This window comes from Cryptotermes secundus, unplaced genomic scaffold, assembly GCF_002891405.2.
Source record: "Cryptotermes secundus unplaced genomic scaffold, Csec_1.0 scaffold526, whole genome shotgun sequence".
Classification (NCBI taxonomy): domain Eukaryota; kingdom Metazoa; phylum Arthropoda; class Insecta; order Blattodea; family Kalotermitidae; genus Cryptotermes; species Cryptotermes secundus.
The window spans coordinates 1,183,211-1,198,624 of record NW_019721013.1 but is presented as its reverse complement, the minus strand read 5'-3'; the positions used below and the strand labels follow the sequence as shown (position 1 = coordinate 1,198,624).

Below are 15,414 nucleotides of genomic sequence, written 5' to 3'. Positions count from 1 at the left end.
ATTAGCCAGTGTTGTGAACATTTCCCTCGGGGCACCAGGCAGCACCCCATTGTATTTATGCCTTCCACCTGTATGGGGTGCTGCGGGTGGTGACCTTTTAAATCTCCATGACTTGTGGGACCGAAATGAATAAAGGAACCAAATATCAAACCAGTCGTAAGGACCTTAAACAGAAGAGGGATCCCTACGAGAAATGCTTCAGCAGGGTACTGGAAGCTCTGGTGAACCATTAAGGGGCCCAGTTGCAACCAGTGAACATGCTGTTGAAATTTCAGCCAAAGGCAGGGACGAACCAGTGGTTCAAAACCTGCCTGAGGTAAAACCAAAATCTACTCTCCTAGGGGTCAGTAGTACTGACATACCACTGCAGAAGGTATGTCAGCACACATCCTGTGTGACTGTGAGGCCACAGCTTATTTAAGATTTCATCACCTGGGTCAGTTTTTTATGGAACCAAGGGACTTTCATGACGGCCCCAAAAGCAGGGTCCTACACGTTATTAAAAGTGTAGGATTAATAAAGGGGTAATCCAAGGGGAAGCACAACAAGAGATCACTGAAGGTCGCAGTCCGGGGGCTGGTTTTTATGGCCCACTCCTTACGTACATTACAATATGCTACTGTGTAGTCTGGTAGGTGCATATCAACATTTTGGAGGAACATACTTCCCTCCTTTGTCAGACCTTGAAATTAACAGCAGTAGGAAGGCTGGTACTCACCTGCAGTACAGTACCATAAAGCACAAGACCATAATACAAATTGCCACCGCTTTGAAAACCTTATATCTTGTCACATTTATTCTTCTGCAGGAAAGACCAATTTCAAATTTTATTTCATCACAGAGAATACTGACAGTCAATGCTGAATGCTAACAACTTCTCATTTCAGTGTAAATCACTGTTCAACCCAACTGAAGAGTGGTCATGTTCAATTCAGCAGAAATCATGTACCTGTTTTTGAGATGCTGGAATGCTGCTCGAAGGTCCACTGGGGGCAAAGTAAACTCATGTGTACCAACTTCCCCTGTATTCCAGTATACAAGGCCAGTCCTGTAGGAAAGCCCTATTTGCTGGAGACCCCGAAACAAATCAGCAAGCGCTTTTCGCTTCTGTTGTAGGAAGTTCTTAGCCTGAGATTTCTGCTTAGGTTTTGGTAAGTCAGCTGATACTTCCAGGTTCTTCAAATGGTTTGATGTTTCAATAACTTCAGTTATCAGCCCTTCCACTGTCTGAACACATTTGGCATATGGAGTGTTCAGAATTGTTTCTCTGCAAAGTTTTCTAGCTTTCATAAATAGCGACCCAGATCGATTAAGGAGTGAGCCTTCTGTAATGGCATCATCCCATTCCACTGTTAATTTCTGAAACCAAAATAATTTAGAAACTGAATATACAATATGATGTAGCACAATGGACATAATTATGGAGGACCGTGATCAAATCTCCTCAACTGGAATCATGATGGGTACAGAATGGAGTTAGAGACAATGGAAACAAACATATCCACTTAGAGAGTAAGAATGAACATATCCCATATACTGTAGCATTGTGAAAGTCAGTCAGCATATTGCACGAAACTTAACAAAATTAAAAAAGTGTTCTCCATCATGTAGTGAATGGCATTCTTTGCAGTTTATTAATTTTACACACAATTTGTTTAAACATTTTTTATGAGTTTAAGTTTATAGTACTTCTTGCAATCAGTCCCATACTACATCCTTCAAAATGTTCTTTGTTACCATAGCATGTCTATGAAAACACATACCAAACAAGAATGGCAGAAACTCCACGTGTACAAAGCACACAATACATATGATGTTTGAATATCAGCGTAAAAATTTAAGCAGTCATTTTCTTATTTGTACTAAGCCTGCACGGGATCTGAGGTTCTCCCAGTGGTGAGCATGAAGGTTATGGCCTGATGCTGCTTCCAGAGACCATGATCTTAATAATATATCTTGCATTAATATTAATAAATTTTGCACATAAAAACTGAATGATGGGCAGTACACTACAGGAAGCAAGTACCTTGAGTCTGGTGTCTGCTATAAAATTCATAGGCTCCAACAGACTCTGGTACGTCCTTGGTTGATGGCGTTGAGGTCGGTCCCACATTCCTATATTTACGCCTCCTGTTTCGGATGACGGATTTGTTAAGGACTCTGTTACTGGCTGATTCAGAACTTCCTACAACCAACAAGAGAAAATACTACCAATTACAAGCCATGTTACAATCAGCTGTCTCACACTACAGCTATCCAAAGAATCTGAAAATGCATCAGGACAAGTATATTTCCATCGGCTACATGTTCAAATTAAACAATGCTAATAAACAGAAACTAAGTGCTGAGCAAGGTGGATCATGTGGTAATGCTTCAGACTTGTATTCATGCTGGAACACTGGCTCTCCTGACTGAGGTTTTCAGTGGTTTTCCTCAGTCTCACCAGGCAAATTCAGGCATAGTAATTTCACATAGGCCACAACTGGTGCCTTCCACATCCTTCCCAATTCACTATTCACTATCACTGAATCATTCAACACTATGTACTCTAGTTTCTAGCAGTGTCATTAAATGAACTACAAATAAGTAAAACTTAACGTAAGAATCAGAGATCTAAACTTCTGCCCTCGTCACAATTTTAAGAAAAATAGCTACTAATAAAAAAGGTCTACAACATGAATAACAAGTCTGAGTTTACGTCTGCTGTCGACAACCACCCTCACACGAGACACTCAATGATGGCAACTAGCATGACCATACACTCACCTGAAACTGTCTGATGTGTTTGTGAAGGGTCTTGTGTACCTTCTTTATGGCCTCCTTAATGGCCCAGTGACTAATGTCGTCCCAACGGAAAATCTTCACACAATCTTTCAATTTCTTTTCAATGGGAGCCCTCAAGTCTCTAATTCTTGTTGCTACAGCTTCCGAGAACTGAGAGTAGTAGTGGTATACATTCCATAGTATGTTCATCACCTCATCTGCAAATATTTCAAATGGTACCTTTACACCACAACACTACTGTTACTAGATCTGTCACGTTTCTGTTGATACTTTGATACAAACTAGATGCAGATATCCAGGCTCTGCTTCAGTCTCTTCCCAGCTGAACTGCTGAAAGCCACAAGAGGTGCAGCCTGACATGAAGCACGATTCACATAGCTTCGAATAAAATACCAGATTCTCCCTGACAAGGTCACATGTTCAGTTTGAGGTGGAGGCAGATGTTTTGTTTCACCCCATTTTTGCATAAAGATTTTCTGCAGGAGTGACGTTGTGCTAATATTTTGTGCATTTACATGTTACTAAAAAATAGGTTTGTTGGCAGGAATATTATTTGCAGCTGACTGTGCTCAGAGGATGCTGCTCAAACTAAACACTTCAGATACTTATTGTTTGCTAAAATATGTTCCCATGCCTCTTCATGCATAGATACAGAACAGTTATCTATCTCACCAGACTCTGCTCCATGCAAACTCTGAGATTTTTACATTCTTTGGAAAGCAGCATGTAGTAAGGAGAGACAAATGCCTACAGTTAGGGTCTCTCAACCCTCCCAGCCTCTGCAACTGGGGGAGGAGGAAGGACTGTGCTTTCGGGGTGGGTGTGCACACATGGTGAAAATGTGGTTACCAGCAATAACAGAAAAAAGCCATAGCCAAGCATCTGCTTCAAAGGAGGAGGAAGAAAGGAAACAGTCACTCTAGCCCCCGCCACCCTCAGCAACATTATCACATGGCCATCTCAGCATCTCACCTCTGCAAACTGCCTGCTGCATGTGAACAACATGGCAGTGAAACGCAAACAAAATGTTCAGCCTTGCTTCATACTCTCCAAGGGATGACTGTTCCATGAATTTCTGAAAAGTTTTTACCAACTCTTGTGCTGATGACTCTGTCTGCTTGGCTGTGAATGACTCCACTAGGGAATAAATGTAGAACCACCATTTTGATGCAGCTGCTTCTGCTCTGAAAGAAGATAGGACACACGGCACTTGAGAATACTGTTCATGTATGACACAGTTGACAGCTGCACACATATGGTGTGTGTGTGTGTGTTGTGTGCAGCAATGACTGCTGACCACAGGGCCTGAACTCTGCTGGATATTGGCTCTGTCCTGTGAGGTATCTTTTGGTTTTGAGATTTACTTCTTCACAATGGAAAATGTTAAGATCACAGTTTGTGATGAAAGTGTTTTATGAAACTGACATAAATTTTGGACATTTTCCATTGTGTTGGTTTGGTTAAAGAGACATAATTTTGGAAGCTGGTTCAGTTTCTTTCTTAAAGTAAGAAACCTATTCCACCGGGACCACGAAATGGTGCTTACGTCTATCCCTGGACAACAAAAGTAGCTCTAATCATGGTATGTGAACTGTGGATGTCAGAGATCAACAGCATGACTAAACTTTCATGTCTTAACATACATTCCAATGCTTCTTTAAATTTAGCTAATAATCACTGTGACACTGAGAAAGAAAGCAGACATATCCCAGGTGAAGAATGACTACTTCTGATACAATCTTATTGTAATCTAAACTGTAAATTGTAATGAATTTATTTATAAAATTAATATGCATTTATATACCAAGTTTTATCATTTACTTAAAATGGATCAAAATTTCACTTCATCAAATAATTTGCAAGGATTATGAAAATAAAGGACATTAACAACACTCACTTCCTTGCCACATTGTCAAGACTGTCCTTCCAGCACTGCAGTTCCAGCTTGCGCCAGCTGCCAATCTGATCTGTCACTGACTTCCAGAGGGCTGCTAAGCTGACACCACTGTGAGCATTCTCTTCCCACTCATGCATCTTATCCAAGAGAAGCTCTAAACCGGTGAGGAAACGTGAAACTGGACTGGTCAATGGGAAGTTCAGAATCCGCTGTATGATGACGAGCATCTACATGAACACAAACACAGTCACAGTGAACTAGATGTTTCCTGCTAAAGTGTCACAGTCATTCCTGCCAGTCATGCATATTCTCACCAAGAGGTGATGCCCACAGAAGAAAAGGGAAAGTCTGGCAGTACATACAGGTGGCAGTGTTCATGTAAAAACAACCTTAATATAAAACGAACATAGCAAACTTAATTCTTAAAAAGTCAAAGCAAAGAAATTAATATGAAAACAGGCCTAAGATTACTGTGATTGTGACAGTCAGTTTTCTTTCCCATTATTTACTGTTCTAAATCATAACATATAATTAAAAGAAATTAACTTGTTTATTTCATTGAAAGTGAAGTTCTCTTGCATTCCTGTCACAAAATGTTATGATACTATCCATGTTGGGATAGCAGTGGTACTTTGGACACAATTTGAAGGAAACAGTGTTTCAAGGACATTCAAGCAAGGAATTCCCTATTTAATCTTTTCTCTAGTGACAGCAGGACAACCTTTCAGTGCAGAGACACCCAATACATCTCTCTGTTATAGACCTAAACTAAGAAGAAAATGCTGTTATTAGCACAATCCATTCATCTTGCAGTTACACTTAATGTCTTCCTCATTCTAACTGCCTGGAGATGAGCTCTTCTTGATATGCTGCCAATTGTGCAGCTACTCAAGAATTTCCCACATTTTATGGAACCTGAGGGCTCATCAGCGTGTTCACAAGAGCCCTCCACTGGTCCCTATCCTGAGACAGATCAATCAAGTTCATACCACTCCATCCTATCTCTCTGAAATACATTTTAATATTATCCACCCATCTATGTCTTGGTCTTCCTAGTAGTCTATTTCCTTCTGGCTTTCCCACCAATATTCTACATGCATTCATCTCCCCCATTCATGCTACATGCCCTGCCCATTACATTTGGAGAAGAGTCCTTCCTCATGCTAACCTGTTTTAAAGTAGGATGGTCTGGCCATTCTGCAAGAAGTTCTCTAACTCTGACGGCCACAGCCATCAGCACTGGAAAGCACTGCTTCACTTCCTCAACAAAGCCATCTCTGTAGAAGTCAAATATCTTCACTTTAGGCACTCCGCCAAGGAACTTCCCTTGTCGTGACGGACTACCAGTCAGTGGCAAGTCACCAACATCGGAGAACTTTGTTCTCCCTTTCTCAATGTAGGCAAGTGTCGCAGACGTGAGTAGTGACAGACTGGGATAGAGGGCAATGTCGAGGGAGCTATCAAGACTTCTCGACAGATTCTCCAACAGCAAGCCAAATATTTTGTATCTGAAAATAATCACAGCCATTCTGTGTTACACACAATAAAGGCAAGCAGGAGAACTACTGATAAAAACATTCAATTATAGGAATCTAAAGGGAAAGTGCATCATGGGAAAAGAGCAGGAACAAAATGTTAAACAATATTACAGTAACTCAAAAGTAAATCCATGGCAGATCAGCAAAACCATATATAAACTGATATACTGTGTCTACAATGCATGGTGCAATCCAAAAGTTCCCGAAATCTATATAAATAAAAACTATTACATCTTACCTGGATCTTATTCTGCACCATCACCTTCAAAGTAGACCCCTTGGGAGTGCAAACACCGATCCCAGCGTTTCTGCCACTTTTCAAATGCATCCTGGAAGTCTTTCTTTGTTAGGGTGTTTAGTACCATCTGCATTTCCACTTGATTTTCCTCAACACTATCAAATCTTCGCCCCTTCAACTTGATTTTCATTTTGGGTAAGAGAAAGAAGTCACATACGGCTAAGTCTGGCGGGTACGGTGGGAGGGGAACAACTGCTATCTTGTTTTTAGCCAAAAATTCCTGGTCGTGCGTTGTCATGGTGGAGTACCCAGTTGTTCGTGCGCCACTTCTCTGGACGTTTTCTCCTCATGTCCTCCCTCAAACGCCTTAGAACATCGCGATAGAACTCTTTATTGACTGTCTGACCAGGAGGGACGAACTCCTTATGAACAATCCCGTCAATATATAAAAAAAAAGCAAATCAACATGGACTTAATGTTGCTCTTGACTTGTCGAGGTTTTTCTGGCTAAGGTTAAGAAGAGCTCTTCCACTGCAACGATTGCTGCTTACTTTCAGGGTCCTAGCCATAAACCCAACTTTCATGACCAGTGATAACCTTCGAAAGAAAGTTTGGATCCTCTTGAAGCTGCTGTTGAAGTTCCTGCAGACTTCCAAGCGATGCTGCTTCTGTTCATGTTGTAGCAGTTGTGGCACAAACTTCGCCGCAATCCCCTCATGTTCAGTTCTTCTGATAAAATTCGTTGACATGAACCATAACTTAGTCCCAAGGTGTTTTAGAGATCTTGGATGGTCAGTCTACTATCTTGCAAAATCTGATCCCTAACTTTTGTGACATTTTCTGGTGTTGTGCCAGTTGACGGCTGTCCCAAACGATTGTCATCATCAGTCGATGTTCGACCATTTTTGAAACGCTTATACCAGTCGTAAGTTTGTGTCTGGACTAAACTGTTGTCACCAAAAGCTTGCTTCAACATTTGGCGCGTTTCTGCAGCGGATTTCCCAAGTTTAAAACAAAACTTCATACAGACACGCTGCTCTCTCAGATCAGCCATTGCAAAACCACAAACTCACGGAAACACAACAATGGATATATGTTCACCAACAATAAATCCAACCACTCAATTCAATGCCACTTGCCACACTGATTCAAGAAGGGTGTGTGGGAAGACACCCAGCTGTATTTCAATGTACTCATAACCATTCGTGCACAAAATTCAAATTTCGGGAACTCTTGGATTGCACCACGTACCTCTGAGGTTGCATATTATCAAAGAGTGGCATAGACCTCATGTTATAATTAGAACATTAGTAAGTTCTACTTTCAACACTCAACAGGAATCAGTCACCATACAGAAGCTCTTACATATTCTGCAGTATATTAAAATGCATTTCAGTTCTAATTTAGTGGAAAGTTACATTAAAGAAGGAAAACAAAGCAACATAACTAGAAAATACATAAGCACTAGAGTTAAGTGCGTTCTCTTAGACTTAATTTGTCCAATTTGGATTTGATCTCTGAAGTGGAAGAAAATATGCAGCCAGAATGTCCACAGTGTTCAAGATTTATGCCATACTTTTCTGGGTCATGACACTGTTTAGTCTGCCACTGGTTAAAAATATACTGTCTGCATCTTCACCCTGAAGACGGAAACAGGAAGTTCCTCTGTATCATTGGTATTGTAATGTATTTGGAGTAAGCACCTCCATGGTAATGCAATAACAGTGAGCTCTTGCACATACAATGCCGAAACAATGAATGAATATCCCGGAGACAAACAACCAAAGACTTGTTGCATAACAACGGACCATCTAAATAGTAGTAACAGAACCGTGAGAAATGATATCTGCTATCCANTGGTATTGTAATGTATTTGGAGTAAGCACCTCCATGGTAATGCAATAACAGTGAGCTCTTGCACATACAATGCCGAAACAATGAATGAATATCCCCGGAGATAAACAACCAAAGACTTGTTGCATAACAACGGACCATCTAATAGTAGTAACAGAACCGTGAGAAATGATATCTGGTATCCAGTCTGCATAACCCCTATATAAGCAGAGCTTATGACATGTATAGAGCATTGAGAACAAGACAATCTTTGGATAGCCGCCGCCAGAGACAATTGAGATCCAACCACGGACAAGGATAGTTGAGACGTCGCATTGAAGTAGAGGCAGTAGTTGTGATACTGCAAGTGGTAACAATTGTAAGGTGTGTAAGAGTGAGTGTCCAATAAAGATTCGCTAAATCTGAGACCCACGTGAAGTTATTTGTCTCGTGACATACCCAACACGTGACAGTATCCACTTGGAAGACTAGGCGGTGAGACATAGCGTAACAACAGAAACAGCATTACCTCTGCAGTAACGGTGTGATGAAATCTGGTTTCAGGTGGCACTGCCTGCCACAGACGAGCGCAGGTGACAGCCATGCACAGCTCGTGTATGTCCACACTATATGACAATGTAGCTGGCAGATAGAGGCCATGTCTTTTTCAGTCAGTATGTCAACTATGGACACACTCTGGGCTTTCTCTGCAACTGGAACTTGCTCTAGTGTGGCCTGTTGCTGCAGGTCACCGAAGTCACCGGCACCAGATGACGGAAACATCTCCTCTACCTCTAGAGCAACCTGCTCTGCATCGCTTAGTGTTCGGCATCTGTCACAATCACAGCAGCGTATGCAGATATGAATTATAATTTTTGCAGAGGTGACTGTTCAGACTGGTCTTCTGTGTTATGACACTGTGTGGTCCTGTAGGTCTCCTTCATCTACGGGGTTAAAGTGAAGAGGGTGCGAGTGTGGTTATGTTATACAAGCACACTGCTTCCTTGCAACATGTTTCTTTGAAATGTTGGTGTCCAGCTACAAGACTACACAGTATCACAACATAACACAGCCTGTGCCAGCCAGGCATTTCGAGGATGCAGCAGTCGGAGCACTGAGCACATGAACTACTGACATGGACATTCATAAACTTCACTAAATCTGATCTAAATTATGTTACTCTATGCCTACACCCCATTATGCATTATCAGCTGTCACTGAATCTGACAGATTATTTCAATTAATGATTATCTTTGTAAAACGGTGAAGATGGCTGAAATTGCCACACTTATGGTAAAGCAAGAATTTGCATTGTTCCTGGTCAACACACCATAAATATACCCCATAAACAAGGGATGATGAACCTTCTCACTGCCTGGTTTCAGATTTACATTGAAAGTTTCTTACACTAAGAAGAGATGCCAGCTACCTCCAGTGCCCCAGCACTACCTGGTGACGTAACGAGATATTATTGCCACATATCTCCGCAAAGTTCTTCAGTTCTCAGCTTGTGTATGGCTTTCAACAAGATAACACACCAGTGTTTTCTTGTAGCTATCCTTCTCTGGGTACTCATACTTTCAGTGTTCAGCATGGATACATAAAGTAAGAGTAAAACGCGTCTCATGAAAAATTATATCGGCTTGGAGAACTACTGTGTTAACACAGGTAAAAACCTGTCACCATCAGTGCCAGTCAGTATCTGAACCAGTGGCAAATTTGATAACTGTGCAATTGGTACATCATCCCTGCACTAAACTAATGCTTCTGCAACAAACATGTTTGGTCCCTCAAAACTGATATGGGAACTTCATTTTAAGTCCAGCACTCAGTAACAAGAAGGAGATTCACCCACACATTCAAATGAACAATGAATCATGTAAACAGGGGAAGTAGTGACACGGTTCATTTCTTCCTGTTTGCTGCCCTTGTGCCTGTTAGACACAACTTACTTTGTAACAAACAAGCTCTCTTCTTCCTTTGCCTTTTGTTTTCTCTCGTCCTCCTGCTGGTTCCAGTCTCTTACGATATGATCCAGAAGCTGTGTAATTTTCACCCAAATTTCATCCTTTAATTCACCTCTGATCATTACAAGATTCTTCAGCTCTTCAAGGCTTGATTTAATTAAGCTACAAAAATAATAAAGACAACAGACTGTAGAAATGTGATAACTGACAAATGGCAGTGAGTTCGAAGAGATCTATACATAATTATAATGTAACTCTAAATTACAGGTAGTCCGAACTGCAGAACAGAAACAATTAAGGTTCATCTGCTTGCACATACCTATGACAAGGTTTCAAACACAGCAGAATGCTTACCAGTATGTTGCCCTTCTGGCTTGCTGCAGATCAGTCCCTTCACTCAAAACTCTGTTGATCACGGCTACTGTGCTGTCAGATGTGCAGGTATTCACAAGAGACACAAGAGAGGACTGGCCCTCTCCCAAAGACGGGAAGCGAACAAGGTCACGCAACAACTTGTTCAAATTGAGTTGCTCATTTCCAAGTGACATTCTGGTTCGGATCACTGCCTTCTGAAGTACAGTAGCTAACTGGCGCATTCCATAGCAAAGCTGGAAAGAAAATGATGACTCAGTCACGAGAGCTCTGCTGCATAATAAGACTCACAACAGTGCAAGTTAACAGTTGCTGAACAAAAGCAATATCATTCATCACACAAACATTGAAGACAGGGCTGTGCCATAGCTCAAGCGGTTAGTCGCTGGCTTCCCACAGCAGCAGTCCGGGTTCGATCCCAGGTCTGGTCAAGTGGGATTTGTGGTGGACAAAGTGGCGTTGGGGCAGGTTTTCTCCGAGTACTTTGGTTCCCCTGCCAATCTTCGTTCTGCCAATTGCTCCACAATCACCCTCACCTATCATCTGGGGCTGGTACAATAGGCCAAAAGTGGCCGCAGTACAAGGGACTTAGCCCCACCACACTAGCAATAAAATAAAAACACTGAAGACAGCAACAGAAAAATCATCCTTGGACTGTACTTATCAGGAACATTTTAGTTTCAAGCAACATAACACAATTCTACATTAAAATATGGAAAATGGGGGATTGACAGCATCAGGGTGACAATGAACTCCAGTTCTCAGTGTTCTGAGTTCTATCCCTGGTCACAGCTGAGTGCAGATCTCTCTCTCTCTATGAAAAATAAAAACCAGTGAGAATGTGAAGAATACCAGGCACCCCTCACCCATGGTTCAGAATCCATAGTTGTGCATTCCCTCTGGTGACTACATGGCAGCATTCTTTGCAGCCACTGTCATGGGAATCCAAAATCTAACGGAATTAAATGATGCTGTCCTTTTGCCACACAATATCAGCAACGTTTCCAGCAGCAGTCCCTGCTTACTCACAGCACAAGCTGCTCACTGAGTAACAAGACGAAGCTCACCTGGGTCGCAGCAGAAAGCAATGGCTTCACCATGTCCGGGTACCAACTGCAGTAACGACTGTTCAGTTTGTCATAAAATCTCAACTGTGACTCCTGCCACACCTTCTCCTCCCTCAACACATCTTCTGCTCTGCTGATGAAGGCCATCTTTTCTTTATCACTCTTTGAGTTTGTATCCAATTTGTGAATTGCATCAACAAGGCGTCTGTGCATATTCAGAACCACCTCACTGGAAGCCAAACTTTTTGAATAGTGCAGTGTTTCCTGCAATGGTATACATTTTCATTTTTAAACTTGTGATAGTGTTTTCATATAAAAGAATGACATAAAAGATTCCACATATTCAGCCCTGGAGAGTATGAAACATTTAATTACTTTAAAATAAATAAGATGTACATGTGGACTGGAGAGTATATGAATAATGCTTCAAAATTTATTTAAATATAGATCCTGTACATGTCATGCACATGGCTACCTTAGCTAAAGAGTCAAACAGCGGGGGATCAGGCCTTGCAGCTACACGGTCGTTGAGTTTGTGCTGTCTGGTAACCAAATGCTTCTGTCTCTCTCTGAGTGCTACAATACGAGGGTGAAGGTGACTGTCATCAAACTTATCAAGACTTGCGCTACAAACACGTGACTGCAGTTCCTGGGCATACAACATCTTTCCAGTTTCCTCTAGCTGCAAGAATGACACAACATCTTACATTTTGTTTTCTATGGACATCTTGGATCATTATATTCACAGAAGTACCAACCAATTTTAAGTGAGAAAATGACCACTTCAACATCAGTGACTCTACAATAGCCTGAAACCAATTAACGATTACAATTCTTACCTCTTCTGAAACATACTGTAACTTCAGTCTTCTCTTTGCCACTGGATCCATTAGTCCAAGATCTGCAAATAACACAACCTGCAAGAATCCTAAAAGGACCCAGGATTCTGCTGCTGACACAAACATCTGAAAGTCACTGACATCCCCTGCCGTGACTTTGCCACAAGAACCTGCGACAGTCCTTACACTGTCCTCTAGACCCATGACTGTGTCAGCTAAGTGCACCAGCACATCTGCAAACTGTTTCTTCTCTTCACCTGCAGAAGCATGGTGCTGCCATCTGTCACCACCTTTATAGTCCTTCAGAATCTGCACCACTTGCTCGACATGGGCCACACAGTTTCCACCTGGCTCTTCAGCTGCACTGCTGCCCAGTGCCGAGAGCAGGGCTCGTACAAATCTTCGGAAGAAAGACTGAACACTCAGAGCATCATTTAACCTGGAGAAACAAAATTACATAAATACGTTTTGCTAATAAAAATTGACTTCACTTTTCTCATTGCAAATTAGCCCTTTTGCTGTGTATTAATTTTAACCATTTTCCTAAAATAATGCAATTTTAAGGGAAAATGATAAGAAAAAAACATATACCCCTTTGAATAAAGTCACATGATGCAGTGAAGAGAGACGATAATTTCTTGATTTGGACTGAGTTGAATATCACACTACCCAGGAATGCATGCCTGTTTGACTTCAGTCCAATACTGGAGCAATACAGTTAATGAAAATTCTAGGATTATTATTATTGTTGCCGCTGTAGTTAATCTTCAGAAGACTATAACCGAATCACAGCCATTACATTTTGGAGCTGCTGGGGTAACTCGGTAACTGGAAACACCAGTGACTGGCTTTGTGCTGAATAACTGGAGTTCAATTTCTGACAGACATAGATACTATGTTCACCACAACATCCAGATTGGCCCCGGGGCTGTCCCAGCCTATGTAATGGTTACCGTTGTTCCCAAAGAACAAGGCAATCTGGGTGTGATGATATCCATTCTCAACCCCCAACTATTACTCAATTTCTGTACATTAGGTACAGTACCAACACAATACCTGTACATTTACCAGAAACTCTTAGCATCAAGTGACTCCTTTTAAACCACATGCAACAAGATACTCACCAGCTTCGTCAAGTGACAGAAATGACAAACAGCAGTACTTACTTGTAGTTAAGTTCTGGTGCTGAAAGAACTTTTGTATTTCTCCAAAGTACTTCCTTCAGTACGCTGAGCTGTCGCTTATAAGCTCTGTGTGAGCCCAGTGTAGTCTCAGTGCTGCTGCTTTGGCAATTTGGCAAAGCAAATGATGTCACAATGTTTGTCATAAGTGGGCAATGCAGAGGAAAGGCATCCTAAGCAGAAAAATTACATATCACCGTTCTGAAATACTTGCAGCTAATTTACACCGCTTCACTCCCTACACATATTTTAAACAGGTGTAGCAAGTTGAACAGAATGTAAGATTTGAGGCTTTCACGGCGGTGAATATGAAGAAAGCAGTCTTCTGGGATTTGGCACCGTGTATATGTGGTGTTAACCGACGTTTCGGAGGAACGTATCGCCTCCATCTTCAGGGTAGAAGGAAAAATATAAGAAATCTGCAAGCGAAGAGACTATGAGAACCGGTAAAAGCAGACTGGTGACCAGCTTGCGGATTTCTTATATTTCTCCTTCTACCCTGAAAATGGAGGCGATACGTTCCTCCGAAACGTCGGTTAACACCACATATACAAGGTGCCAAATCCCAGAAGACTGCTTTCTTCAAGTTGAACAGAACTTCATCAAGACTGAACTAGGAAACTATGATATTAATATTCCAGCTGCAGAACTATTTGCCATTTTCAAATGACAACACAAAAATAAACTTACTTCTCTGTTATCATCAGCTCCTGTCCAATCCACTTCCATCTCACTTCCATTGCTTTCACCATCCGAAGCTTCCCGTCTCCATGACAACCAGTGTTTCAGCTGTTTTACACTTGGAGACAGCTCTGAATGTTGTAATATCACCATTATTAATTCTGGAATGAGATTCTTAAATCTGTCTGAAGTGGCATCAGTCAGCAGCTCATTTGATTCAGCCAGAAATTTAACCATTGATACCAGTATAGGAGGGATGCTTGGCAGCGGTAGCATAAGGGAACTTAGATTTCTGGCAATGTCTTGGCATGATGCAATGCTTCCATTCTGCTGACATAATGCCCGCTTGAGGGCACCACTGAGGGCAATGCACAGCACTTCAAGTACTGGCCATAATGGAACCTCCGAGTTACTGTGCATAACAGAGCCATTCTCCCTGCTGACGGTGTATGGAGAGCAATGGGTGAGACCAGACTCCTGGCACGACTTCTCTACTTCCTTAATGACATAACTCACTAGAAAGAAACACAAAATTCACACACTGAAATGCATCAAGCATGACTGACTACACATCAATTCAGCTCATGCATTCGTTCAGCCCTCACACGCCATGTTGCTTGCATATGAGCCGCACTCTCAGGAATTGGTGCATCTGCTTATACACACTTCAAAGCATAAGCAAAGCATAAAAATTAAGTTCACAATTTTGTTGAGTCTGTGCTTACTATGTGCAACACCTGAAACTGGTTTTATACCCCACACTTCAGCATATACTGCAAGAGCAAGGGCATACCCCTCAGATGCATGCAAGAGACAAACATTCAGCAACTCAGTGCAACCTGATGCATACCTTGGTCAGTGTTATCTCCACGAACCAACCACTGGTGGGCTCGAACAAGGTCAAGACGAGCCTTCATGCCAGCCTGTGTCTGGAGGAAGCCAACAATGTCTTTAGACTTAGCATGGTGAGTCCATTTATCACCTGGCCACAGAGACAGCAGATCTGACAATCTGAAA

General features: G+C 41.8%; 1 protein-coding gene across 1 annotated transcript in view; it reads right to left on the bottom strand.

Moving 5' to 3' along the window:
- LOC111875246 (midasin) overlaps window positions 1-15,414 on the bottom strand; it is a 161,972-nt gene that overhangs the window by 17,684 nt on the left and 128,874 nt on the right. The window contains exons 43-57 of the mRNA XM_023871314.2: window positions 15,248-15,408; window positions 14,407-14,912; window positions 13,702-13,889; window positions 12,536-12,974; window positions 12,172-12,378; window positions 11,697-11,960; window positions 10,612-10,865; window positions 10,243-10,419; window positions 8,820-9,122; window positions 5,850-6,189; window positions 4,682-4,908; window positions 3,757-3,968; window positions 2,767-2,981; window positions 2,027-2,185; window positions 950-1,359 (exon numbers count right to left, since the gene is read on the bottom strand). Of these exons, the coding sequence (XP_023727082.1) occupies window positions 950-1,359; window positions 2,027-2,185; window positions 2,767-2,981; window positions 3,757-3,968; window positions 4,682-4,908; window positions 5,850-6,189; window positions 8,820-9,122; window positions 10,243-10,419; window positions 10,612-10,865; window positions 11,697-11,960; window positions 12,172-12,378; window positions 12,536-12,974; window positions 13,702-13,889; window positions 14,407-14,912; window positions 15,248-15,408 (4,062 nt within the window). The remainder of the gene's footprint in view (window positions 1-949; window positions 1,360-2,026; window positions 2,186-2,766; window positions 2,982-3,756; window positions 3,969-4,681; window positions 4,909-5,849; window positions 6,190-8,819; window positions 9,123-10,242; window positions 10,420-10,611; window positions 10,866-11,696; window positions 11,961-12,171; window positions 12,379-12,535; window positions 12,975-13,701; window positions 13,890-14,406; window positions 14,913-15,247; window positions 15,409-15,414) is intronic.